This window comes from Athene noctua, chromosome 2, assembly GCF_965140245.1.
Source record: "Athene noctua chromosome 2, bAthNoc1.hap1.1, whole genome shotgun sequence".
Lineage (NCBI taxonomy): Eukaryota > Metazoa > Chordata > Aves > Strigiformes > Strigidae > Athene > Athene noctua.
The window spans coordinates 130,358,509-130,386,237 of record NC_134038.1 but is presented as its reverse complement, the minus strand read 5'-3'; the positions used below and the strand labels follow the sequence as shown (position 1 = coordinate 130,386,237).

The 27,729-nt window shown below is 41.9% G+C and overlaps 1 protein-coding gene across 10 annotated transcripts in view; it reads right to left on the bottom strand.

Annotated features, from left to right (window-relative positions):
* The window catches only part of DYNC1I1 (dynein cytoplasmic 1 intermediate chain 1), a 198,393-nt gene extending 172,271 nt beyond the window's left edge, over window positions 1–26,122 (bottom strand). For 2 of the 10 annotated variants that reach the window (XM_074898003.1, XM_074898007.1), the window contains exons 1-4: window positions 26,037–26,120; window positions 8,436–8,553; window positions 5,145–5,259; window positions 2,189–2,279 (exon numbers count right to left, since the gene is read on the bottom strand). In XM_074898003.1, coding sequence (XP_074754104.1) covers window positions 2,189–2,279; window positions 5,145–5,259; window positions 8,436–8,553; window positions 26,037–26,050 — 338 coding nt within the window. In that variant the 5' untranslated portion in view covers window positions 26,051–26,120. Of the gene's footprint in view, window positions 1–2,188; window positions 2,331–5,144; window positions 5,260–6,510; window positions 6,558–8,435; window positions 8,554–21,415; window positions 21,459–25,192; window positions 25,571–26,036 lie in introns of those variants that run through there. The other 8 variants (XM_074897999.1, XM_074898004.1, XM_074898005.1 and 5 more) reach the window with 8 other exon arrangements.
* Between the last annotated feature and the right edge of the window lie 1,607 nt (window positions 26,123–27,729).

Sequence of the window (27,729 nt, the reverse complement as noted above, 5' to 3'; positions counted from 1 at the left end):
GCCCGTGCTCAGTCTACTGTTGTACAGCAAATTTGCTGCAAAATGGGGAAAAGGGGAAGATCTTACAAGCACGATGGCATGACAAGGGATACAGCGAAAGTGCCCTCTCTATCATAGAGTAAAATTGAATGACACACTAAAATGAAGCAGAACAACCTTGCTTATACAGATATACGGGCATTCATATATGCAGTAGTCAAAATAAGTCAGAAGTATGGTCTAGGCATCTCTCAGAGAGAAAACAGAGGAGGTGATTTCATCCTTTTCACCCACTGTGATGACAGGTCTACCAACATTTTGGTCTCCAGGCTTGACTGCTCTATCACACATGCACACTTGAGTATACTCATTCACACATCCACACACTGAACACATCTACCTGCACTCAGTAACAAGCTAATTCCCACCTAGTACTATCCACAGGTTAGAGAAATTCCCCGAGGCCTGGAACAGCTATCATCGAATTTCCGTTCCCACAAACCAATTGCTCCAGGCAAACACCTGCAAGCGGCCTTCCCGACACACAACGCAGCCCTTTCAATACCAGAGAGGACAGCAAGCAAACTGGTGGACTACAAAAAAGGTCTTGAGATTCCCACTGAATTCATAGTAAGGACACAACAAGCCAGAAAATGGAAACTTTGAAGAAGACGACAAACTCCATTCTTCTCTAAAAGGACATGTGGTCATGTGCTTTCATTGCCTGTTGCTGACAGAGTCAAAAGTGCTAGCACACATCATAGTAAAATAAATTCTTCCAGGGGCATTTCACTACCTTAACAGTTAAAGAGTTACACCACGAAGGTTCAGAAGAAAACCAGGAATTCAGAAGTCTCCCACCAGCATAGACATAGCTGCATGTAGGACTGTGGGAAATAACTTTATCCTGAACAGCAGGCTATATTTTGCTAAAAAATACTTTGTACTTTCATTTGCTGAAGTCTACTACATATATTTATGGATATAGCATTACACTATCTTCTGTGTTTTGAACTGCCATATCTTACAGGCTAAGGGCTTTCCTCCTTAACAACCTCCATTTCTTCTAGAGGGTAGACCTGGAAGAAGGATTGAGCAGATTTCAGCAGCATCTGTGCAACCTGCACATCACAACAGATGGCGTCTGCATCTAGCTGAAGGGGGACCCAATATACTTCCAGCTTACAGAAGTGCAATTTTTCTAAGCAGAAGGCTGGTGTGATATGAAATTTGGTGACCTGAAGCTCTGTGACACTGGTGTTGCTATCTGTAAAGGCATGGTGTCTACTCCTGACAACCGTTAACTGTGGAGAGCAACCACTTTGTTTTCAGGCCATTAGCAGAGTCTTGGCTCACAGATTTGGATGAGCTGGCAGCTCGGCTTTATGCAGAATTAGTTTGATACAAAAAGAGCTATTAGGACTCATGTTTCACGTTTCTCAAAATATACAGTGTAGTTGCTTGGACCTCTTCTTCCTTGAACATATGCTCCTTTACCAGCATCCTCCTTCTTTCTTTTCTACTCCAGAGTAGGAATTATTTGGTGACTGCCACTTTATTTCCTGTTTCAGCCATACGAACAAAGAAGGTTGTTCTTGTGCACATCCCTTACAGACACCCCACCACCCCTTTTCAACAAGAATAGAGGTGCTTCCCTCCTATTCTGCATGAAACTCGCTGATATCTGCAGTTTCTAAGGCAGAATTGCCAGTTGGTCCTGGCTGTTTCAGCACATTTCTGCACAAGCTCTTCTCTGCCACCACAATGCCACACACCGTGACAAGCAGCCACACAAGAACCTGAGGCAGCCTGGCATTACACCTGGGAGGACTTCAAAGGGGACTGGTTATGTGAACAAAGATAACTCACATGAGTTACGCATTCTACCACTGGGCACTTCCCCTGGTTTTAGTGTATATCCACACACAATGACAGCTTTCTGTGGGCTATTTTAGAACATAAATTAAACTCTTGCTTCCGGTATGAGGTACAGGACTCATAGCGTAAGATCTGCTTGCTGCATGCATTTATTTACTTCACATCTGAGAGTAGTCTTACTGGATGGTAACATACAGTGGAAAATGCTTTAAAAAAAGTACACATTAGGTATGGCACGTTGTCATTTACAGAAGCAAAGGTAAAAATGGGGAAGTAAGAGCAAAGTGAAAAAAACCCCCACATTTATTCAACGCTACTGACTCTGTCTTACCTTCCTATGGGTCCCAGATCTCCCGAGTCCTGGCTGCCTGCATCACTGGGTGTGCTCACTGATTTCGAAGAGGGAGACATAGGGGTTGGGACTAAATAATGAAAATAACAGGTATCCCATGTTAACACATGCAGCGACTGCACTGATGAAGAGCAGTGTCAGACAAATCAAAACCAATGGACCAAAATGATAGTGGATGAATGAGTAGGAGAGTTTGAAATGGTGAAAGCAAATAAGGAAGGAAAGAAAAAGAAAAGGAAGAGAGTCAAGTGAATTTTAAGTCGTTTGGAAGTGTTAAAACTGGTATGAATTTAGACAGGACTGAAAGCCCAATGGGAATCTATAGCTAATCAACGGCGGAGATATCTGTGGAAACAAAATAGGACTTGTTTTCTTGAGTAAAGTTGACTTGCAAAAGATTTTAAAGGTATGAAGAAATACCAGGGGCTTGTCTTGTCAAAAAACTGAGTGAACTCTTCTGGTAAAGTCAGATAGGCAATAGTACAAGCATACTTTCCAAATTTTGAATTTAAATGGAAAGCCAGTGTCCATTAGATATGGTCTAAGGCTGCAGTGTGGAAATGACATCAAAAATGAAAGCTAAATAAGGAAATCCAGCTAAGTTAAAATCATTTCCCAAAGATGGTGAGAATAGACATTAGTTTTCTCAGTGATTGCGTTTTCTTAAGTAATTTAGGTCATATAAAGTTTCTATTTTGGGTGGGACATGATTTCAACATTCAAGGAAAAGCTTCCCTTGGTTTCAATACTATTTGCCCAAGCTCTATAAATGATTTTCTCTTTGGCTTGCCAGGGCTTTTGAAGCATATTTCATGCAAAGGCAGTTTTGTTTCCTGAAACAGGAAAGGAAGTTCATAGCTCAAGGTCAGCCTGAGTTGAAGCTCTTCAGCAAGGAAACAATAAATAAAAAAGTAAAAATATCCTGATTTCTTTTAAAATGGTTTCTCAAAAATACTTAAAATGCAGAGATGGCTCCAGTCAAGATTTAATGTAAGCATTCTTCAAAGCAGCCACATTGAATAAAACACAAAAAGGGGGTTTATTGCAAGAGCGAAATTTCCCATTTGGTTTATATCATGTGCATTTTCTTTTATAGATTTAACGGAGTAAAACTATTTTGTTATGCTCTATAATGTATAATGACAGACCTGTCAAGAGATTTGGATTTTCCATGTGGTCAAACATTTCATGCAGAGTCTCACTAGAGACTGTCACAGAAATGACTGCAGCATGAGAAGTGAATTCATCTTCGTGACAGCCCTTTGGCAGGTTACAGGTATGTCATGGCTGTTTATATTCAGTGGGATCTGGGTATCATACATGTATGTGAAGACAGAATTAAAGCCTCCTTTATTTATATTAATGTATATTAATTGTGAGTGTATATACAGGGAATGAAAGAGTAGAAAATACTATTGTTTAACTAAAACAAATCATCTTCCATGGATTTTCATGTTCTTTTGACAGTATCAAACACAAAATAATAAGAATTGATAATCTGCAACATGAATACATGTGTTTAGTTAATAATGATAGGGAAATATATCTTCATTTTTAGATAAAAATGAATATTTTAAATGCTAGAACATTAAAAATCTGACTTTATAATATCACTATATAATTAACAAAATTATTACAATTAATACAATTAATTAATTAAAATTAATACAATTAATACAAAAGTATTATGATACCTAAAAATAACCTAACCATTACTTGTCAGACAATTCTTCTGAGAAGTGGTTTTTAAAAGCTTCAGTCACTATATCATAATTTATAAAAATATTAATTTTTCTCAATTTATGTTGGTTGATGCAAGTTATAAATTGAAATCCCAATTCAGAATGTCACAATCTACTTGCGCAGGCCCCCAAGCATCTGTATAAGGTGCCTTCCTAAATTAAGGTTTCAGTATTTTGCCAAATTTTGAGTTTTTCCTAAATATTACAGGCAAGAATATCTAGGGGTAAAATCCTAGATTTAGACCCAATGAATTTAATGACAAGGCTTGATACCTTCAGAGGGGCCAATATATTAGCTAAAATAGTGAGAGTGATTCAGGATTCAAGGGAGCAAGCACAGAAGGGGGGAGGAAGGAAGGAAGGAAGGAAGGAAGGAAGGAAGGAAGGAAGGAAGGAAGGAAGGAAGGAAGGAAGGAAGGAAGGAAGGAAGGAAGGAAGGAAGGAAGGAAGGAAGGAAGGAAGGAAGGAAGGAAGGAAGGAAGGAAGGAAGGAAGGAAGGAAGGAATTTCTCACTTTAGGGTGATGTAATAAGTCAGACAGAACTTAATTTTCTTAATTACGATAACCAGTATTCAGATACTATAAACTTTGCCACATACATTTAAACCGAGGACTTCAGATTCTAGGATTGAAACATCAAAACAACAATAAAAAATGTTGAGCACATTAAACCAGAGCTAAAATCTACAATAATGAGCTGATTATAAGCTCTTTGCTATTTGTGATTGGCCTTTTTATTTCTGCTCTCCAGTTTTGCTTGATTTTAAAAGGAAATCAGTGGGAGTTCCCACATGACTATGCTCCTCCTTCCTTAGCAAATGCTTACTCTGAATTTTTGAAGCAAAACTTGAGGCTAATGAAGTACAGCATTTATAATAATATTTTGTGGGTCATCAGATAGATGTGAGAGAAGCTAAAACAGTCCATCAGAAAAGAAATCACTGCTGGTATGCAAAACCAACCTGCATTATGTTCACAAAAATTTCTTGAAAAAATGAAACAGATGTTTTTGGCAATGAAAAGTACTCAAAATGCCATGAGCTGGTATATGTGAATGATATTGCAGGCATTCAAACAGAAGAGTTCACTTGACTAATACAGCCAAAAATTAAAAAAGCTGAGCATGCTTTAATAGAAAGAATGCATTCATTGTGGCAGAGCTGAATGCTTTACAGTGTGCTTCTCTTAAATACCTAGAGGTGGTTCTGGAGATATACCAATGCTCTGTAACAAAGCTTCTGTCTCTCTTCTTTTGCGGTCTAGGTCAGAATCTTCCTGAGCTGGCTCCTTCTTTTGCTGTAGATCAGCCTGAGTTAAAACAAAACAGAAAAGTTTCCTCCACTATAATCAGCTCTAGCAATTAAGTGTGTGGAAAATATTTATACACACCACTGCTTAGGTACACTTTGAAATTCACTTATATACGTGAAAAAAAACCACATCATTTTTTCCCTGAGTGCACAGGAAAACTGATATTTGCAAAGATATTTGCAATGATTTTTACAGCACACCGATGGAAATCTTCTGCCTCTCACTCATCAGATGCAACTTATTCAGCTGATATAAAAGCTGACCATAGAATAACAGATACCATCACCCTGAGTAAAAATGGCCCATTCCTATTTCCTCCAGGATCAAGAAATAAAATTCTATTGGACTTCAGTGATGCAGCTGTTAGAACCCGGACTGGAAGCCCAGTGAGTGTTTTCTGATCCCCTCAGGTTAAATTAAGGTGAAACAACACCAAACGACCAGATAAAATGTTTTACTTGTGGTAGACAACTTATAAACTTGGAAACAAATAATAAGATATGTCGTCTCTTATTCATAAATCTATAAGAAAGAAAAAAAAAAAAAGGAAAGAAAAGGGAGGGAGAGAAAGTGAGTCAAAGCATCCGGATCAGGTTCCAGCGCTGTCTCAGGTCTGGTAATCTTGGGTGGTGGATGCACACCCAGAAACGTTTTCAGTTTGGTTTATCAGCTGATTTGCATACTAGACAAGGAGAGGTGGGTTTTCCATGAACTCAGCATGGGAGACGAGGAAAGGTGGAACATGGGTTCTGCGCATGCATTGAGGGGGGATGGGGTGCATTAATCCTTTTGTTCAATTGAGTCAGTGGTCACAATCTCCACCTGCCACCTTTACCTTTCCCCCAGTTACTGGCAGTTTTTGCTTCTTGAGCAACCACCCCAGCCTTTGGCTTCTTCTGGGGCAGATGTTCCCCTTTTATCAATCCTTTAGTTTTTCTTCAAGGGCATAGTCCCTAGCAAGGCCTTCATCATTTATACAAAGTATCAGGATTACACAATAGAGTCAATATTCAGCTGTCTTCTTTAGAAGATCAGTTTGATGAATGTTTGAGGCATTAACTCCTTCAGTTCCTCACAGCAGCTTAAGGATCTACATTTGGTCCCAAGCACTTGTTGGTAATAAAAAGACTTTTTCATGAGCTTGAACATCTAACAGGAGCAAAGGAAAGGACTAATGTGTCTAAAATAGGATTTTTGCACCCCTGGGCACCCAGCCAAAACCCTTCCTCTTTGCTTAGATCTCTATACCTCCTTGGAGCTTCCACACATTAGCCTCCTGTCCCTCTGGTCTACTGGGACCTAGAAACAGGAGAAGCAACATCTGCATTAGCCAGAATCCATTATATTTGGCTCATTTCCCAATTTAGTAGGTTGGAAGGAAAATACCAATACCCCAGCCTTGTGGTTAGAGCACTCCATTGAAAGAAACAGGCTCTTGCAGCCCTTCTTCCAAGCAGATGAGGGAAATGAACCCGTATCTCACTTTGTAGCGTAGTGCAGTAACCAGTAATGCAAGTGGTCATGTCTGTCACTTTGTCATGTCTTAAATACAGCAGTCCCAGTACAGTTCTTATAGAGAATGTCTGGAGGCATCTGCCTCTATACTTTAGATCCTAAGGTTACTTCTCAACTGGCTGATCCTATCCAGCCACCACACAGAGAGGTTTCCCTTCTGTTAAAACCAGAGTGTGGGGCACAGGGGACTCCCACAGTGTCTCAGTCTGGTGTTGATGCTGGTGAAGGCACAACAGAAAGCCTTGAAGTTCTGAAGCATCCCCTTGTTCTCCAGTTTGAACACAGACAAAATGTAGAAGAACATTGTTTTTACAGACAAAACCAAAATTCAGGCATATCCCTCTGCTCAGCTCTTCCCATGAGCTAGCCTAAAGTATCTCACAGTATGTAGGATTGCAGACAACTCTTTGCACCGGTGTACATGGCTAAGCACCTAAATGAATGTTAGGCTTCACTTCTGAAGGCCATCAGACATGACAGCACACCCCATTTACAGCACCGCAGCATAATCTGTAGAGCTGGGTGTCCCGAGCTGGATCTGGCTATCGGGGCCAATGGAAAGTTCCAACCACCACAAGATCTCCACAAGGCATAAAATCAGAGCAGAGGACAAAGGAAAGGAGTTAATAGCTTCCTCGAGCCAGTAGCTTGGCTCCCTTCCCTCTTAATTCATTAACAGGCTAGTAATGAACACTGAAAATTTTAATGTTTAAAGTTCTGCTCACAGAAGTCTCCCCTAGTGACTCCAGAAGCCTCACCGGGGGGTGTGCTGGTAATTGCACAAAAATGACTCAAATGAAAAAAGATTAAAAAGACAGCCAAAACTGGAATGCTGATTTCTTGGATCACATCACATTTCCACAGTAATTCCATGAAATTCATGTACAATATTAAAGTGTCAGTTTAAAAGGAAACCAGTTATTAGTAAAGGATAACAGGTGCTTTAAACTGTAGTGAGTGTTGACATTTGAAGGAAAGGAAACATAATCACTTAATGCTTCTCCGACTTTGCATGAAAATGAATATCCACTCCCTGTCAATTCTCACCTCTATTCCACTAAGTGACTGAATAAAAAGAAGTACAAATCCCTTAATGAAAAACCTAATGCATACTGTCAAGGACAAATAAACTAATATGTCAATCAAACTTTAACAGAACTGAAAGATGCACCCATGCCAGAAGATGAAAATGCAATTGCAATTATGTTTTACTTTACTGGAGGATAATAATTGTAAATCTGTTACCTTAGCTAGTAATCAAACTAGTCTTCAGAGTACAAAAATACATATTTAGATTGTAATGGCTTGAAAAAAATGTGAGACCTCTTTCTGTCTTTCCCTACTCTCCACTCCCTTTCCATTGAAGGAGAGCCCAGGAAAAAGCATTGTGGCAAATCAATTTTTATTTCCACACACACATACACATCATGTTGTCTAAACTGTTGTCATCTGACAGTGCGTTGATTTTAAAAGCAATTCCCTCACCCCAACTTTCTTGACTAAAAATAAGCATTTTGATTTTAAGGTTAGGCTGATGTGGGTTTGAGGAGCTCATTCCACATGACAGATACGTTGGGGTATACAATACTGAGATGTCAAAAGCTCAGCAACCCCTTCTGCAAGCATGAGTTATCTAAAAGGCACTTTTGCATATTTACCTCTTTCTTCTTCCTTTCTTCCTCCTTCCGTTTCTTTTCTTCTCTTATTTGAGCCAAACGTTGCTTTTTGCGCTCAAGTTCTGCTTTTAAATCACTTTTGTCTGACATTTTGACTCTGCTGGAGACAAAATTATGGAAACCAAGGTGAAAACAGAATGAAAAGTTTTCCCTATCTACTGAAAAAAGATACTTAACTATATAAAAAAATAATGCTTCTACATTCCTACAAATATATTTCTTTATAAACATTGGCCCTTGGACTATAGTGACATTGTAGAAAGCACGATATTTGATTCACAATTTTTATTTCAAGAAATTAGACCAGAATATCACCAAACATGGAATATATTTTTAGATGGCCCTTATTAGAAAATTAGTTTTGTGAAGCAAACCCATTTTTGTCTACTGTTCAAAATGATGCTTTAATGCTGTTACACACTGAAGCTGAGCTCTTTTGATTTCATTGCCTCCAGCAGCTCTGCCAGACTGTAGGACTCAGATACAGAAATGGATTTCAGTTTTAAGTACGAGAACGTGATCTGCCCCAAACAGTCCCATACATCTTAGACAAGTAATAATTTTACTCGCAAAATTGGAAATGTGACCACTTTCACTTCTGCAGGTGCCTTGAACGGCTGCCATCCCAGGACCTGCCCCACTCCACTGGCACGGCCCCACACAGACCACCAGCTCAGTCTCTGTATCCTTTACATGTTCACCCCTCTGGGAAGCACCCTCACCAAGCCAGGGCTATCCTGCACTGGAATCTCCTCCACCCTTTCCAGGGAAAGCTGGGCCATTCCCCCAAAAAGCTGCAGACAAGGCACAGAACCAGGCAACCCAGCACACCCGAGATTCTCTTTAACAAAGCAGCACACTGCTCTGCCAAGTCTTGTGCTCAGATCATCTTTACAAGAGGCAGGAGACATGCCTAATATTCTTGATTTGACTTCAATCACACAAACTTGGCAAAAGGGTTTCTTCTGAGCTACTGAAAATCCTCCCCCCCATTTTAGTCTTAAACACAATTCTCTGTAGGGTGGACAGTGATGTGAAGCCATGTACACTCTTTGTGTTTTAAATCCCTGCCAACTTATGCTGCTGTTATGTGAGCCTTGAAAATGAAGGGTAAAGAGATAGAAAGTCACATCATACAGAAATAGAGCCAGATGTCTAAGGAACATACAATATCAATCTTTTTCTACAGTTTTAAAACCCTACCAGTGTTGCACAAATCCATAACTTAAGTCACAGATAATTTATTTTCTAACATCATATTCATTAGGGGCTGCCATCTAACCATATATTGATTTTCTTATTAGCACTTTATTCCAAAGACAGTCCTGACTAATATAGATATTCATGAAAAGAGTTAACAGTGCCTTTTACACACCACTGACCACATCCACCACTGCAACCCAGAAACAATCAGATCAATGGAAGCGCCATGTATACGCAATGCAAGTCTATTGTTTGCTTGATGCACAGGAAATTTAAATGACAACTCTCCGTTAATATAATGAGAACTCTACACACATTACTGCCTGCGTGGGTGGATGACCGGAGAGTAAATTTATATGCTAAAAATTATATGGCACTTTCACTCATCATGAATTCCTCTGCAGTCATCAGCTTCCTCCTCAAAATGATAAAAGCATAGTTAGCCCATGATCTGGAGGATACTGCCAACAAAACATCACCTGCACATTAAATGCAATCTTGGCCCCAAATGTTTTGTTGTCTTTGCACGCATTTTCCTTTAATGAAAGAAAAGAGTAATATTTGGAATCAGAAGAGGAAACTATTCAGTGAAAATGGCAGGCATAAGAGCAGCATGAGGCGTGTCAGAGGGCCAGTGTAGTTGTACCTGTGTGTGGACCATACCATGGATGCTAACATTTTTCAGTCAAACTCCCAGCTGAATCCCACCAGCAGGAGCTAAACCAGTACAGCTCACACTGTCACAGACTCTGCACTTCATCAGAGCTGCCCATCCTGGCAAGGTACCCTACAGTCCTTTCAAGGCCCAGGGACTGCTGGTTCAATACACAACAACTGACAGCAAATGGTATTGCTAGGAAGGATATTAAACTGCTAACAAACTGGACCACTGGGGACACTGATTGTATGTGGAGGACCGTCATTTCATTACTCCTCCATCACTCTGGTCCTATTCACGATGATATTGTTTTTGAGAAAGAGAAATCAAAACTGTAAGAAAAATTGAATTTCATATCAAGAAAAATAAGCAGTAGCACCTTAAACAACATTAATCTGTGTGATCAGCTGACGTAAGTGAGCTATTTTTTACATGAGAAATGCCTGGAAAAGAAAACAAGCTGTTTAATGGCAGTGCAGGTAGTATTTTGCCTACCAATCTGCTCAGGATTTGTGGGTCTCTCTCAGATACGGCTGAAATCCCATTTGAAGCTATTTCTTAATCTGTTGCACACATTTGAATTCTGATGATGAAGTTCCCCCTCAGAGCCCTTCGGACTAGATAAGAGTTTTCGCATCCTTTTAGTTCTGCAATTTGGCAACAGAGTGTGAGCTCTTGTTTCTATGCAAAAATATGCAAATGCCTTTTAAGGCTCATGACAGAAACCCTGAGGGTTTGGCACCCCTTTCAAGCTGTTTGTCAGATATCAATGAACGGCTTTCTAAAAATTCGTTCCCTTAATGTCAGGGAACCTAACTCGCTTTTTTCCTGATTTGAGCATCAACGGCTTAGTCCCTGGCCCCTTCTTTACAATGCTGTAGTCAGGGTGATCAAATCCTATTATAGCTTTGCCCTACTTTTAACAAAACAGGTCTTACACACAACAAAGATGATGTTATTAAATTTCCTTAAAGAATATTGCCAGAACTGATTTATAGAAAGAAATTAATCTCAAGTTACTTTCACCCTGCATATATTATAGTCATGCCTTAGCCCCCCAAACAGCTTACCAACCTTCAAAGTGGTTGTTCACAATTTTAGCACAAATTGAACACCAAGGGTATGTAGCCACCTTTCTCAGATGTCAGCAAGTCAGGAGTCAGCAGGAGCCGAGCGTACTCGTCACTCTACTTGGCATTAAAGATGGAGTTAACACTTTGTATTCGTTACTGGGAACAAATTTCTAATAATTGCCATTCTGAGTGCCAAAAGGCATAAAAAAGATTTACTTTTAACATTCTCTGTGGTGCAGAATGACAGCTCAAGGCTTATGTATGACCCAATCTTCTCCAGCCTGGGAGAAGGCACTGGTCAGAGAGAAACAGTAAGGAGCACATTTTGAAGTGAAGCAATTAAGTCACTTATCTGGGAGAAGGAATGCATAGGAACAAATACACTGAACACTGCATTAAATGTAGTAATCGTTCTCATAGCAGGGCAGCAGCCTAGGGCTCCCCTCTTCAAGGGAGGTGCATAATCTTAGATCATTTTTTACTTTGTTTGGCCCAGCTTACTGTCAAGTGACACAGTTTTAAAAAGAGAGAGTCCTCCCACTCCAGAGCTTACCACCCATGTTCTAACTTTGATTCTTGGGATGTAGCAGGATACGTGGATGTGAACCACCTTGCACAGAGAGTACTTGCCTGCACTCCTAATACTCTGAGGAAATTCTCCTTTCTTTGAGCTACTGGATAAAGGAGCCTGTTCCTCTTGGCATGACTTCTGAGACAGACTGTTCTATTTCAAGATGTCAGCTTTCCCTGTATGCATTAACTATGCCTCAGAGTTCCCTCGTAGACTTGGAAAGACAGCCGATTCCACTGACACATCAAAGGGTCACCAGACCCACCAGAATGGCAGCCGCCCAGGCATGTGCAAATGCAGCTCCGAGGCTTCTGAGGACTCTGTTCTGGGACTTCATCTACTGGGCTTATCTCACTAAATCTGGATGTCCACAATGTAGATGCAGAGCTATCCTTACCATCAATGAAGGTAAAACCAAAAGAGTCTGGATATCCTAGGATGTGATTCCAGTTTTCCTAAAGCAGATGTCTAAAAGCAGTTAAGATTACGGGTGCCCCAAAGCCACTAGTTCCAATGATGATAATGGGCCCTGGGTGATCAGTTAAGTTCTATAAATCTCGATTGTTAAGTGTCTCAGACCGGGTGAGAAGAATCCTGTCCTTAACATGGTCCCAGCAGTTTCTTTTAGCTTGTCAGTGTATGAAACAAGATCTCTGAAAGACCATTTACATTAATCTTAAACAATAATGGTGTTTGCACAAACTTCTCGGCTGTGCAGAACATACACAGAACTACTCCACTAAGCTTATTACACAGGTAGTAACATCTCATGACCATTTAATTAGTGGCAGCAGTAAGCACATAAGCATGGAAGATGCAAACAACAGTGTTTTACCCTCAACTGGACTAAAAGCCATGCAGGTACTTTCACCAGTGAAAGCCAACAGACTTACTGCAGTTTCCTCACAAGCTACAAGGTCTTTATCAGTGATCAGTATCACAATATTTCAGCAGATATTTTTTCAAACCATTTATATGAGCACTTAACAGCAGGAACAGTCATAGGCATCTAAAAAGATTTACTACAATTGCAGAACTAATAAATTGATACTTGCCAGTATCAATTAATTTATCAATTAATTGATAAAACCACAGTTATGAAGATACAAAGAGTGGCAACACATGTACATAGCTTGGACTAAATATAAGAAAAAATAAGCACAAAGCGCCCAATGTATAATGAATAAAATAAAAACAAACACAGAGGAAATTATGACAGAGCACACTTTTTAAAAGCAGATTAAAAAAAAAAAAAGGTGTAACACCTCCCTCTTCTTAAAGCCTGTTCATTGTATCCCCTAGAATAGCATCTTTTCTGTATGTTATCACCCAGCTCATCTAAAATGAAACCTGTTTCCAAATCTGGTAGGAAATAAAAAAGGCTACAGATTTTATTGCTTTTTGGTGTTTGGGGGATTTTTACATGCTGTTCATTAGGTAGGCTGCACTAGAGTATAACTATATTCACCATTTCATGACCCTTACAGTCTTTCCTATTTTGTCACTTCCTATGTTATCCTTTTCATTATTATCTCCATTGCAATTACCAAAGGAGTTCATTGAATACTGTTACATATGGCATTAGTCATCTTATATAACTAATTATAAATAATTGATTCATTAATATACTTTTCTAAAATAAATAGGCAGCATCTAGTACTTGTAGATGCTGTACATGTATTATTCATGTGTCTTCATAAAGAGCCAGTTACTCTTGTGTCCAAAACTGCAAAATGTCTTTATTTTGAAAAGTAGAGGAAGTTGCACAATAAAATACATTACTCAGTGATTTTTGGTTTTAAAGAATGGGTTTATAGAGTGAGAACACTATTACTATTGAACCTATTACATACAGAGTTTTCTACTGGAAAAAACAATTCATTTCTATTACGTACCACATTTGTCTCTCTTTTGTACACGGTAACACATTTCCTACAGTTAGGAATATTATGCACTTTTACAATAGAAGAAAATTCCCATGGGATCTACCTATAACTTTTACAAGTGTAAAGCATGTATGCAACGCATGAAATTGTACAAAGCCCATAAACATCCTTGGTCTGCAAGAAACCAGAGGGAGCTGTTACCCTAGCATAAATGCATTCTAATCCATGGTATTCCTTTGAAAATAATGTTTGAAACACACTTCAAATGGGCAAGAGGGGCTAGAATCATCTTCTTGACAGCAATTTTTAAGTAAACATGTGAGTACCTCTTTTCATCATGCCTCAGAATTTGTACTCGACTTCAGTCAAACATAAATACTTCTGCTAAATAGGCATATCAATGTTTACAAGATCACAACAACAGGCAAATATTTGCAGCTGCAAAAAGTTAGCATTTGCTGCATTTTAAGGGATCTTGTGTGTGATGAATTCAGGGAAACACTAAGTAAAATTGGAGAGACTTTTTTTTTCTACATAATCTTGAGGCAAAACAGTCAGGCTTTTTACACTGCATCTGTGTGTTTATCTATAAATAAAAATGGTTGTTAAGTGTTAGATTTCAGGGAATGTACCATTTTTATCCTTCAGCTTCTGAAAAGTTATAGCAGACGGGCAAAGGTCTTGTACTTTGTTCTGTAAAGGTTTACAATCACAGCATCCATAGATTTGGTTCCTACTGGTTGCTATGAAACAGATCAGCGCATCTCTAGCCTATTTATTTTGAGGCTGACAGGGTGTAAGATATGTACCCACAACTGCTCAGTTATACATCCCTTAGAATCTATCACCATTTAATCTTTTCACACTTGTTCTTCCATCATGGCCCTACTACAAAATGAACTCAGTTACAGCAGAATTATAGGGTCCTTACAAAGTAGCATATGAGAAAATTCTGCTATTGCCCATTCTTCCAGCACCAGGTGTAGTATCAACGAAGCATAACCTTCTCATCATCCCATTCTCTCATGTCCCCTTAGCATCCTAAATTTACCATGACCTTCTCAGTTCCAACAAGCATAGTTCCATGGAAGAGCCATCAAGGCTGAAGAGAACAAGCTGCTAGTAACAGTTTGCTAGAAATAAGTAAGAAATACAGCTGGGATTAGAAGGAATTTAAGTACTACATACTGCCATGTCACTCTAGCAAAGCTGCTGCACATCTTCCACCAGTTATGCTCCCTTTATATTGAGTTCCACAGAACCGACCACATGTATCACCTCAAAGAAAACTAGATTTTAAATAGGTCTTTTCAAGCATCTTGGATCTTCCCTTAGAAAGCATTAATGAGCTCAGTTATAACTGCACAATGATCTCACATACAGTGCTGGGAGATGATCCTCAAATGATGCAGCCAGTACTGATTTGTATCTCCTCAGGATCTGACTCAGCAGCAATCTTGCCCCTTATGAAGAGCGGATGTTTTTAACAAAATAACCAATTGCATGCCTGGCAACATCCTGATTTTCTAGAATACAAGATGTCTAGGTATTCTTGGTCAGCTCCCTCTCTATTAGCTTCTGTTTCTGTTATCTTTCTACTATTTGGCTGCAGTAAAACACAGGGTTCTGTATGTAGCTTTGCACACAGCTGGGAATGGATTTACGTCAATTCTGAATCTTTGTGACTACATTCCCCACACATTAACTGGTCTTACTAGTCTCACTGTGTTATCTTTTGTGAATTTCCCAGCTTGTTTCAGAGAGGAACTGCAGGACCCAGCAGAATACTTTAAAAAAGTTTTCTTTCATTCGAAGAGAACCAAACACAAGCTATAAACTGATAGGATTTTAGAGATGGATAACATGAGAAACATAACATAATCTAATCTTCAAGTCGCAGGTCACTTATCTAGAAGAGAGAGCTCTGTATTTCATGTTTCTGATTTCATTTTCTTTTGTATGTACTGCTCATATAATGCTCAGATTTCCATTATATCTGCTCCTATCTTTGATATCACCACTTCTTCAAAACCTATATAAAATATCTGGCTCATCATAACAGTACCAAAGTGACTTCCAGGAGTGTATTTAATGACTTACTAAGACCTAATGTAGAATTTCACTTCAAGATGTCTGCTAGTCTCTCCAGAAGCGGAACAAAGTCTCCTTTTCTCCATCCTGCAAACATTTCAGGTATTAAAACATGTATTTCCACTTACGGGAGGTAAACCTGACCCCTCTGACTTTTCTACCCTCCTTCTGAGATAACCCTACTGGTATATGGCCAGCAAACTGATAATTAAAGCCATTTACCCAAACATGAAAAATTCATGCTCTAGCATCTGCTTCTTAACCCAGTTATGACAACTGCCAGACAGACATCAAAGAACAAGCTATGCACCGACATACAGGTTTTGCTGGAAGACTTACCCAGATATCATTGCTCCCTTAAAACAAAAAAATGCTTTGCTTTGTGGCTGATGTTTGTAAGGATGTAATCAGGCTAAAAATATTTTACATTGATTTAATCTCTGAAGTCAATACACTTAAATATTTAGAAAGCAGGGAAGAGTCCTGGCTGTAAGAAATACGCCAAGTATCTCATATAAGTCTCACAATTTTTAAGCAAGCAAAGTGGAAGAAACAACACTACCATTCCTTTTGTACTTCCCAGGGCTTCTTCAGCTGTAGTAACAAAGCAATGTGCATGATCAGAGCTAGCCTTAGCCAATCATCCCTGTTGATCCACCTAAGTGGAAAGAGATATGCCAAGATAAAAAGACAAGATGATAAATGCAGATGTCAACAGCATAATTTAAAGGACATACAAAGAATAGCTAAGAATTTGAATATGAGGGAGGACTGTGAACATAAGACTGTGAAAGTTTATGTCTTCCATTTGTCTTTTCTGTGGTTAAAGTATTCCACCCAAATGGGAGTAACATGGGTTTTGGTGGTTTTGTTTGTTTATGTGGGTTTTGGGGTTTAGAGGGTTTTTTTGTCTTGAGAAAACTGCAGCCCACCTCTGTAGGGTGACTGTTGGCTAATGGGTGAGAAAGACTAGAGGAATGAGATTGCATTCTTAATAATTGAAGCTATTTTCTATTAATTTCTTTTCTACAAAGATTCATTGGACCAGAAGAAGCAGATGCAAGAGGGCAAACGTTAGTCCCTAACTGAGGCCTCTGCCTTCTGGTCTTTGTTTCAGGGTTAGTTTGTATTATACGCAATGACTGTTTAGTTTAAAACACAATGCAGTATTTCGTATCTGAAGCCCAAGACATCTCTTGCTTGCTGAGTACTTGAAGGAAGGTGCTGAAGAGTCCTTTCTCTTCTTCCCAAGTGCTCTGTCATGCCCAAAGAATCTTTGATTCTTCATATATATACTTCATATATACAGATCTATGTGGAGCAGCTTCAGTGGGAAACACTGGAAGGGTGCCTGTGGCAGAAGACACATAGCTTGCTGATTCAAGCACAGATGAGGGCAAATATCTCTTTAAGCAAAGGCAAAAATTACCTGAAACTCCTTTATATTAAGTCAGTCCTGTTAAAACCAGGGTGCACATGCTCTCAGCTGCAGTTCGGCATAGAGCACAGAGTCTGAGAGATGGGCTCAAGAAAGGCAAACTAGATGAAGCAGCCTAGGTGAGACAGACAGTGGACACTCAGGCTGTTGAGTCTGGGGGTTCAAGGGTAAGAACACATCCAGAAGCAGAACTCAAGGTGAAAAAGGGAGTTTTTAGAGACTGCATGCTCTTCAAGAGCTAGGTGACAGCCAAGCAGAGATTTTTGAGGACTGTGGTTTGGGTTTCTGTTTCTATACCATTTTTTTTGGTATAGATTTAGCTGAGCTTCCCAGGCACCATAAGAACTTCAATTTTGAGGGATTCAGTTACGCATCCCAGGTTCAAGATGTGGTCATGCTATGCACCTTAAGCACCTACCAATGCAACGTTGGTTGCACATGAAATCTTTCCTCCCATGCACACATGTACCTCTCCAGTGCCCTGGATTCCACAGGGAAGAAATGTGGCAAATGGGCTGACTGACAGCAGGAGAAAACAAGTCCCCTGCCTAAATGATGAGACAATCACATATCTGCAGTTCACTGCAGGACTCCTCCAGAAGTAAGCCACAGTGCACGACCCACTGCGCCGGGACCTCAGCTCCAACCAGCCAGATGCCACCAGTTCTCTTCAAACGAGGAACCCAATGCTATAGGTATTTTTGGAAAATAAATCAACTTTTACTAGTGGTTCTCAAAATATGGGACCACTGGTGGTCCACAAGGCAATCAGAAATGGTTCATGTCTGGTTTCCAGCCACATTAAACTGTAAAATGTATGGGTTTATTGGTTCCAACAGAAAGTGTTGATGATTAAGAGGGGAACATAGTTTAAAAAGTCTCTTGTGATACTGCAACAATTTGTAGAGAACTGAGGAGAACCCAGGAATAAGTGGGTAATACAGTTAGCCCTTTAGCAAAAATGGGTATTATGTGATATAAGAAAGCACAGAGGTCTCATTGCTTTATAGATATATATAGTATTTTAAGAAAAAAAAAAAAAAAACACAAAAAATGGGAGGCCACTGACTTTAATTATACTTACACCTAATTCATCACTTAGTGAGATCAGAAACTTTCTTGGGAAGAATAACTGGTTTATAATTAAACTTTAAGAACTTTAAAATTTACTGAATCAACACCGAGGAAGCATGATCTTCATTTAAAGACTTCAAAATCAATACTACTATTGACTAATATTAATATTGCATCATATTATTATTTTGTTTGAAAAGACTCATATGTTTGTATGTCAATGTGGCTGTCTATAGTTTTTTACTACCCTGTCCTCTGATTCACTGACAAGTAAACAATAAAACCCAGTGTTATGTACATAAAGGAAGGGCTCCTGTAAAAGGTGTGGAGAACATTAGTAGTAAGGCGGCAACATCTTTTTTTTCATCTTAGCCCTTACAGAGAATATAATTTACCATCATCTTTTGAGTTCTGTGTTTTAAACATATGAGAAAAACCCCAAAGCTTTATAATTTATAATCATCTGATAAAAACAGTATTTAATCTACACAGGGTGTTTTTAATACATTTGAAGAGGCCCATAAAGGCTGAGAAACTAGGCTTTCCTGTGTTTTCTTGCTATTAATCAACTTTCTGTGAAAAAGAAAATATTGTGGGAAATAATGGGACAGTTTTCCCACGGGCTCTTTCAGTACAAACAGAGAATGGCATCACTGTATTTTTTTTTTGTCTTCAGTACAATACCCTCCTATCCCATCAGCACAATGTTTTTGTATTATTATTACTACTATGGAGATAGTGAAAGGCAGGAATACAACATTCACAGGCTTTGCCAAGTGCAGCAGATTACGTACATGAATAGCTAACTGCACACTAGGGGGTACGATTTAGGTCAGATTTCTTGTTTCATTCCAAAAGGTTATAGATTTTTAAGCCATTCATTGTTTAATGCACCACACAGTTTATACCCATATGTATGTAGAACATGAACTATCTTTTCTCTATTTTTTGCAGAAGTAATTTTTGTTCCTAGGCAATGAAGGCTGGCAGAAGTTGATAGTCTGTAACAAACTGCTATGAGTGTGTAACAAAGCTGTAGGAACAGGCAGAGCTAAAAAAGGACAAAGAAAGTAAGAATTTGTTTAGGGACAAATGGAGATCTGAAATCCTTCAGGATTATCATGCAGACTACCTTCTGGTTCAGCAACTGCTCAAAATGTAACTAGAAACAAACTGATGAAAAAACCCCAAAGTCATACAACTTTGAATAGTGTGATTAATGAAAATCATGATTCTTTTCTATTACTTAAAGAGAAGACAAACATATTATGAAGCAAGTCACATGAGTTTAGACAGTCCCCCAACTTTGTACTGTGAGAATCAGAGAAGAAATTCTCTTAAATGCTCAGTCAGTGGAACAGTCCTTAAACCAGAAGAGACAAATTCAAATACAAGGAACCATACTAGATAGCAGTCTGCTATCAGGTTGGGTTTTTTTCTGTGAGCCTATTTTGTTAAATATTAATTTCTGAAAATATACAATAGCAATAATTTGAAATGACTTTGCCCCAATTACCAAGTGACCTGGTAACCACTCTGATCCTAACAGTGGTGGCCTGATGTGCAAAACACAAAACAAGGGCATGCCTTGAATAGTATGGATTTAATACCGCTGTCTATGCACTTTAAAAGCTAAGATCTGTATTAATGGGTACAGAACAGAAGGGCTGAACAGTTTAAAGAAAGAGAGATCCACATTTTGCCTGCATGTGGTCTAGGACCTACAGTGATTAACTTTCAATACTAACATAGCATAGTTTGGGGGATAGCTTTTTTCTGTCAAGTTCAGCCTGAAAATACTAGAATAAAGCATTAGAAAAGGCTTGGAGATATTGACATAAATAGATAAAACAATATATTCTCCATTATACTTAGTTGTATTTAATTGTATTAGGTAGCTCTGTATCTTTGCCTTATTATAATCCCCATTGTTTGAACACAAAACAAACCGTATCTTTCTGATGGACTGAAGTGAAAAATGAGCAACTGAGGAGCAGGATTTGGAATTATGTGCAAAACACTGCAGATGGAGGGAGAAAAAAACAAGGAACTAAAACCAGTTCTATCCCAGGGAGAGAAGAGGGAAGGGAAGGGAAGGGAAGGGAAGGGAAGGGAAGGGAAGGGAAGGGAAGGGAAGGGAAGGGAAGGGAAGGGAAGGGAAGGGAAGGGAAGGGAAGGGAAGGGAAGGGAAGGGAAGGGAAGGGAAGGGAAGGGAAGGGAAGGGAAGGGAAGGGAAGGGAAGGGAAGGGAAGGGAAGGGAAGGGAAGGGAAGGGAAGGGAAGGGAAGGGAAGGGAAGGGAAGACCAGTGAGGAGGAAACATGGTGTTAAGACTAGTATTGAGCAAGGGAGAAAAGGATAAGCCTCAGAGAACGATAGCAAGAAGGAAGAGAAATGTGAAGAGGAGAAGATACGACTGGAAACAAAAAGCTATGTCCTTAAAAGATTCCCTCTGTAATTGTTTTCTGCTGAGTGGCAGTAAATGAGCCCTCTTCCTCTGCCAAATTATTCATTAATTATTCTAGGGCCAAGCGGGGACAGTCAGCTGGTACCTGGGGAATACACAGGGTAGAACTGCACTGGTCCAGGAGAGCTCCAGAGAGGTTTGTTCCTCAGGTTGATGTACCCTGTCTCTCCACGTAAGGTAAGCTGACCCATATGCATGGGAGCAGTGTTAAATATGAAAATAGAATAACATGTACTTTTACTCTAAGATTAATAGCCAAGAATCACAAGAGTCATCTGAGCAGCAATTATTCATTTGATATCACAGGTTATCTGCACACAGGTCAAAGCAGCAGTTACAGAGAATCTCATCCAAAGTCTGTTAAGACAATGCAAAGACTCTCATTGGCTTCAACAGAGTTTGAAGATGTCTCACAGCTTCCAAACAATGTACATAGCTGACTCCTGCCACCACTCTACAGGCTTGATTCAGCACTAGAGGAGTCATGAAGAAACTTCTATTACTTTCAGCAGTGATCAGACTGAGTCCTCTGCCCTTGAAACTTCAACACGGAGTTACGGTGTGCTGCCCACAAAACACTTCCAGAACTGTCATTCCTGCTCCGTGTCTTCTGCTGCTGCAGTGCACTCCTGGACACTCACCAGAGCACTTTTGCCTCAAAAGGGAAAACAAAAAGTGCTGAAGGAACACAGTGAAAAAAAAAGAGGGGGTATAGTTTTAAGCTCAGGAGGAGTTGGGACATCATAGCACTCACAAGTGATCAGAGGTGTCTTTTGTCTCTGAGATCTAGCAGCTCCCACATCAGTCTGCTTCACAGCTTCCTGCAGCTCCTGCCATCTGCCTGGAAGTAGCCATTTCCCAGAAAAGTTGGCAAGATGATACCACCTAAAGTGAACAGTATTGGGGGAGCAAGCTCATGTATACTGTATGCTGCCTTAGTCTGAGTGCTTGCAGATGGCCAAGTGAACAACGGCTCCCAACGTCATGTCTGACTAAAAAGAGCTAGCGTGGTTTTAGATGGATAATTACCAAGCAGCAAAAGGGACATACTGTGTCTATCTGAGATTTTGACTGAGCCAGGGACTCAGGCTGCCGCTACAGCTTTTCAGACACTTTTTTTTCAGATTTTTCAAATTTTCTGTTTTTTAAGCAGTATCATTCCTGCATTACCATTTCTGCCTGCTTATACAGGTCAGCCGAGTGGAAGACCATACAATCCATCATCTGAAAAGCAAGCCCCCTTACAGACACATAAATGTGTATTCACCTGTATAACTTGAGTTGCTCAGATGAACTAAAATAAGCTGCACTGGCAAAAGCACGGTTTTACTAATACAAGAGACATCTGTACTAAGGGCACTTTGCCAGCATACTCCATCAGTATTCCTGCCAGAAAACGTCCCTTTTACACACAGACTACAACTACAGTCATTATGGTTTGTTTCATTTAAGGTTTTTAAAATAAAAATAAGAAAATATCAGATGAGTACGGCACTGAGGTCATGATGTCTGGCTATAGCTGCAGAAATGCCTGAGACCATACCTCTGCAGATGTGGATTTCCCCACGCACCTCAAGTCTTAGCTCCCTCTGACTTCCCTGAAAATTAAAACCCATGGGTGGAACACGGAGGATCTTTCTGTTAACATCCCACCACTACCTCCAAGTAGCAGCTCATTTTGGCACTAGGCATCAGTGACTCTGAAACATTCCTAATTACTACTGCTGTTGTTGGTCAAACCAAGCCAAAGGAGCTCAACAGGGCGTTTGAGGCATAACACTAGTAATAAGCCTGAGTAGTCCTAGAGAGAGACTGTGAACATTTTTTAAACCTCTGTGTGAAGAAGTCAAGTTTGAGGAGCTGCAAGATACCACATGATTACCTGAATCATTAGCAGAAGTTGGGGAAGCTTTGAAAAACAGCAATGCCTTTCTACACCCTTACATTTTTCTGTTCTGCTCCCTTACCTTTTTTCTTCACAGCCCATTTCACCTCACTGTCCAGAACCCTGCAATGGTGAGACCTCTACCACAACCCACTGCATCCAGCTCTATCTGGTATTTCCTCTCTATCTTCTTGCAGATTGGAAAACTGATGTCAGGAAGGAATGATTCTTGAAACTTGTCTTACAAAAGAAAAGGAGACCAAGAGACTTGATCTGTTAATTTATTTGAAAATAAAGCAGGTAAGTTCTTGCTGCATCATTTAGAGCACCTACACTGAAGACAGCTGCTAAAGCAAGGCTTTTATCTATGACAGACATAACAGGACCAGGAACCTGAAGCTGGAAAAACACAAACTGGAAAACAAACAAATGCCTTTCAATAATAAAAATAACAGACACTGAAAGGCATCACAAAGAAGGGCAGCTCACTGCCCTTCCTCTTACGGAAAAAGCTGGAAGGTCAGCTTCTTAATTTAAGATCTGCAGGGTACAGAGGAGTATTTGCCTGACTATTCTTTCAGTAGCCAGATTTCCAAATTCTCATTCATGACTGTATGCGTAGGGTGTGGTTTATTGCTGCTCCTTTATAGATTCCTCTCTTTAACTGTGAATAAGGCAGCACTGCAGTTAATGCAGTTTTAGGGTAGACTAATTTGAGGCAGAGGTGTTTAGAGCTAGGAGAAATTGAGCTAATCCAACACTAAGCAACCTCTTGGACGTCCACACACCTGGCCCTCAGAGGTCTATCAGGTATCAAGGAAAAGGACAGCAAGTCCCAATTCTCAAAATATTCTGCGCACAGAGGGGAAGGTACAGAAGGGGCAACACATTTTTGTATTTTCAAGACTATGAATGGATGGTTTGGGGAAAACAAAATGAAACAGAGGATGGTTACCAGTAAGAGCACTCCCAGGGGCAAAGACCTTGGGTGCAGTCCCAAGTTTTGAGTTGAGGAAACACATTCTTGCTGTGAAGTGCTACACAGTCATTACAGAAGGTGTTTTATTCACTTTCACTAAGCATGGAGACTGTTATTAGAGATGTTGTCTCAAATGGAAAGACAGTAAAAAGAGGAACTTAAACGAACCAGAAAAAAACCCATATAACTTCTTCCCATTAACTTAGCAAGAACAAATGAGGCACTTCAACAAAGCATGTTGTTAGTAACAGAAATGAAATTCCTTGGTGGCTCTGATAATACTATCTCTCAGAAGATAGATGGTACTGGGATTTGGATTTCCATTCTGAAACAGGTTTTGCAGCACTGGGCTTCATGATATTTAAAGCCGTTTCACAGGTAATTTAATGTCCTCACGCAGAAGCGAAGAGCTGACAAAACCCTTGTATGTCAGGATAAATTGCCAGGTGCAAGTGCCAAAGCCACGTGCCAGCTTCACGTCAGGTCTTTCCATCTCATTCCACCTCATCCCCCCTATAATAGCAGGTTAGACTGCTTGGCCTACTGAGAATCCTTATTTTATATGTATTTATAGTTGAAATTTGTACTTTCTGTCAATGCCAATATTGCCAGCAAAACATGATTTGTTCGGGTCAGTAAAAGGGGGGCTTTGTCTAGGAAATATCTAGGGGCCTTATGCTCTCTGCTGACCCTGGGGGATTCCCGGGGCGATGTATCCGTCATAACATCCTTTTGCCATGTATTTCAATGAAGTACTCGCGTAAAAGGCCTCTCACTGACTCCCTCCTTCTCCCACCCCTTTAGGGAATTCCCTTAGGAACGGGAAAAGATCTAATTCTCCGTCTGCCGTCGTCGTGGATTTGAGTAACCCCCCTGCTGCTCACGCTGGGCAAAGAATTAAAGATGGGGAAACTTTTTCCCACCCCTCTTTCCTTTAAGCTGCTGAGAGCCGAGACAGGAGCCGGGGAGCCGGCGGCCGCCCCCCGCGGCGCAGCCGGAGGCCGAAGGGGCCGGGCCGGAGCCGGTGGTGCCGGTGCCGGTGCCGGGAGGAGCCCCAGGGACTGGAGCAGGTGCCGCTGAGGCCGGGGGGCCCCCCCGCAGCCCTCCCCGCCCGCTCCCCGCTCCCCGCTCCCCGCCGGGGACAAGCTGCCCGGGTGGAAAAGCCCATCCCGCGGCGAGGGCCGGCCGGCTCCTGCGGGGCAGCCGGGGGCTGCCGCTAACCCAGCCCGGGCCCGCTGCCCGGGGAGCGCCGCCGCCCACCGCCCCGGGGCTCCGCGGCCGAGGCGCATCCCCAGGAGCGTCCCCCCGCCCGGCTCCTCCGCCGCCAACGCCGGGCCCCCAAGGAGAACCGCGGCTCGCCCCCTCCGCTGCGGCACGGCCGCCTCCCGGCCCCGCCGCCCCCCGCGAGTGCCTTACCTCCGCCGGCGCCCGGGAGATGCGGAGGGGCCCCCGCCGCCGGGGGAGCGGAGGGACGCCCCGCTGCCCCAACGGCTGCTGCCCGCGGCGCTGCGCCCCGCCGTGCCGTGCCGTGCCGCGCCGCGCCGCGCCGCCTGCCCGCCCGCCGCTGCAGCAGGACCGCCGCCGCCGCCGGCTGAATGTGCTGTCTCACGCTGGACAGGCTCCTCCCGAGAGCTGCTGCCGCCGCCTTCCTCCTCCCGCCTCCTCCTCTTCTTCCTCCGCCCGCACGGCCCCGGCAGCGACCCCCGCCCCCCCCCATCGCCGCCGCCGCTCGGCAGCGCCGGGCCGGGGCGGGGCCGCGGGGCAGGTGGCGGCGCCGGGCCCTCCCGGGACACACACACACACACACACACACACACACAGAGACACGACCCACCGCCCTTGGCTCCGCCGGACCTGGACCCCGCGCCTGGTCCCCCCCCCCCCCCGGCAGCTCCGGCCTGAAGTGGGCTCTCACGGATTCTCCGAGGTACCCCGCTGTCACCCCCGCATTGGCGCAGCCCCCCGCTGCAGCAGCCTAGCCGTCAGCCGCACGGCAGCCTGGCTGTCAGCCCAACAGCCGCCTCACCATCATCAGCCCCACGGCAGCCCAGCCCTCACCCACTGCTGCCTCCACAGCATCCCTGCCACCGTCCCCATGGCAGCAGCCGTCAGCTTCACTGGGGTGCAGCCATCACCCTCAAACCCGCCTAGATATTTCCCCCACGGCAGCCTGTCCACTATCCCCACAACAGCCTGGCCATCACCCCCGCCGGCAGCCTGGCCAGCACCCCGGCCCCAGCAGCCTGGCCATCAGCCCTACCATGGCCTGGCCATCAGCTCTGTAGCAGCCTGGACGACTGGCGTGAGGGCAGCAGGCTCCTGCTGAGGTCCTGTCTCTTCGGGGAAGAACAGGGAGAGCTCCAGAGCAGGTGACACCCAGCTTCATGGTTAGACAAGGGCAAGGCTGCCCAAAAGCAGAGGTTTTGTTTTGTCCCTGTTTGCTCACACCACTCCTGTGAGGACAGGTACCAGTAAGGAGGGGCAGACTCCTTCAGCAGCACACTTGCTCCTCTCACACCAGCACATCCATCTCCTGGGGGGAGCAGCCAAGCAGGGCTGTTGGAGCCAGTCCATGTTCCTGTAGATAACACGCGCCTCTGGTGTGGATAACCCAGCTTCCCTCTCCTTCTTACTGCACACAGGTATGTTGCCTCACACATGTGCCCTTTGGTACCATGGCTTTTTCTTTACAGACATGATGTCCTGGACATAAGAGTCGCTGTTCTTCACCCCTCTGGTCTGAGAGAGCAGGAAAGGTACCCTTCTGAAACCTGTTCCTGGAGCCATGTTTGGTTTGTTTTGATGGAAAGCGCTAGCTCCAGCCACTGTCATCCCAGGTCCAGGGCCTGTCCTGGGAAGATTGAGGCATACCCAGAGCATGGAAAAGCTATCAAGGATTCGCATCACCTCCAGTTCCTGCCAGACACAGATGGACTGCGCCTGGCCAAGAGACAAAGAACCCTGAAGAGGAACAACGGCATCCATTGCGGGTGAAGACACAGTGATGAAATAACAGTTTCTCAATTTAATTGGAGTCGAAGCAGGAAAGATTCATATCTTGCTCTCCCATAAGAGTCCTTAAAGAGACATATTTTCTGCTTATGCAGGCTGGAGCATGCGGAAAAGAACCTGTGGTTTTAAATGCACAATTTGGAAAGTTTTGACCTTGGGTCGCTCAGTTTGCAACTCTTTATTAAAATAAGACACTTTCAAAATCGGACACTCAAAATTGAGCTTCAGAAACTGTTGTTTGATTTTGGAAGTGCTGGCCTTAGTCTCAGCTTTAGCATAAATCCCAGAGTGTTTGTTTAGATTTCTTTGGATTGTGCATCATTTGCAAATTCTCTGCAAACTCAGCAGATTCCTTTAAATTGTTCCTGACCTAAGAGGGCCTTGGGATAATTTAGTATTCCTGAGTTGACAGATCAAACTGGTTCTCCATGGTACCCGATGAGGTTCTGCTATTGTTAACATGCTATCATATGCACGTAAGCATGATGCCCTGGTACCATATACATGCAACACGGTATCATAGACTATATCATGCCATCACATTGTATGATGATACCAGGCACACTGATATATATTGTAAATACATCTTCAAAGCTTGTTAAGTCCTACATTTTTTGTTATGAAGTATGTATGTTATGTTATGAAATATGAAGTTATGTTATGAAGTATGAAGTTTTATGTATTTTATGTTCTACCAGTAATTCACATGGATTGTTTTTAAAAAAACACTGTAACCCCCAGTTCAATGTGACACAATTTTGAAAGTATAAAAATATAGCACAATAATAGAATCATCAAGGAAAAACTGTAAAAAACCCCCCATGAAACAAAATGATAGATCTCGTAAAAGTCGTTCTTGAATAATGGGGAATTCTACACAGAACAGTTTGGAAAGAATTTCAGTGGCCAGGGTAGCATAAAAAGTACATAATTTCTCCTCA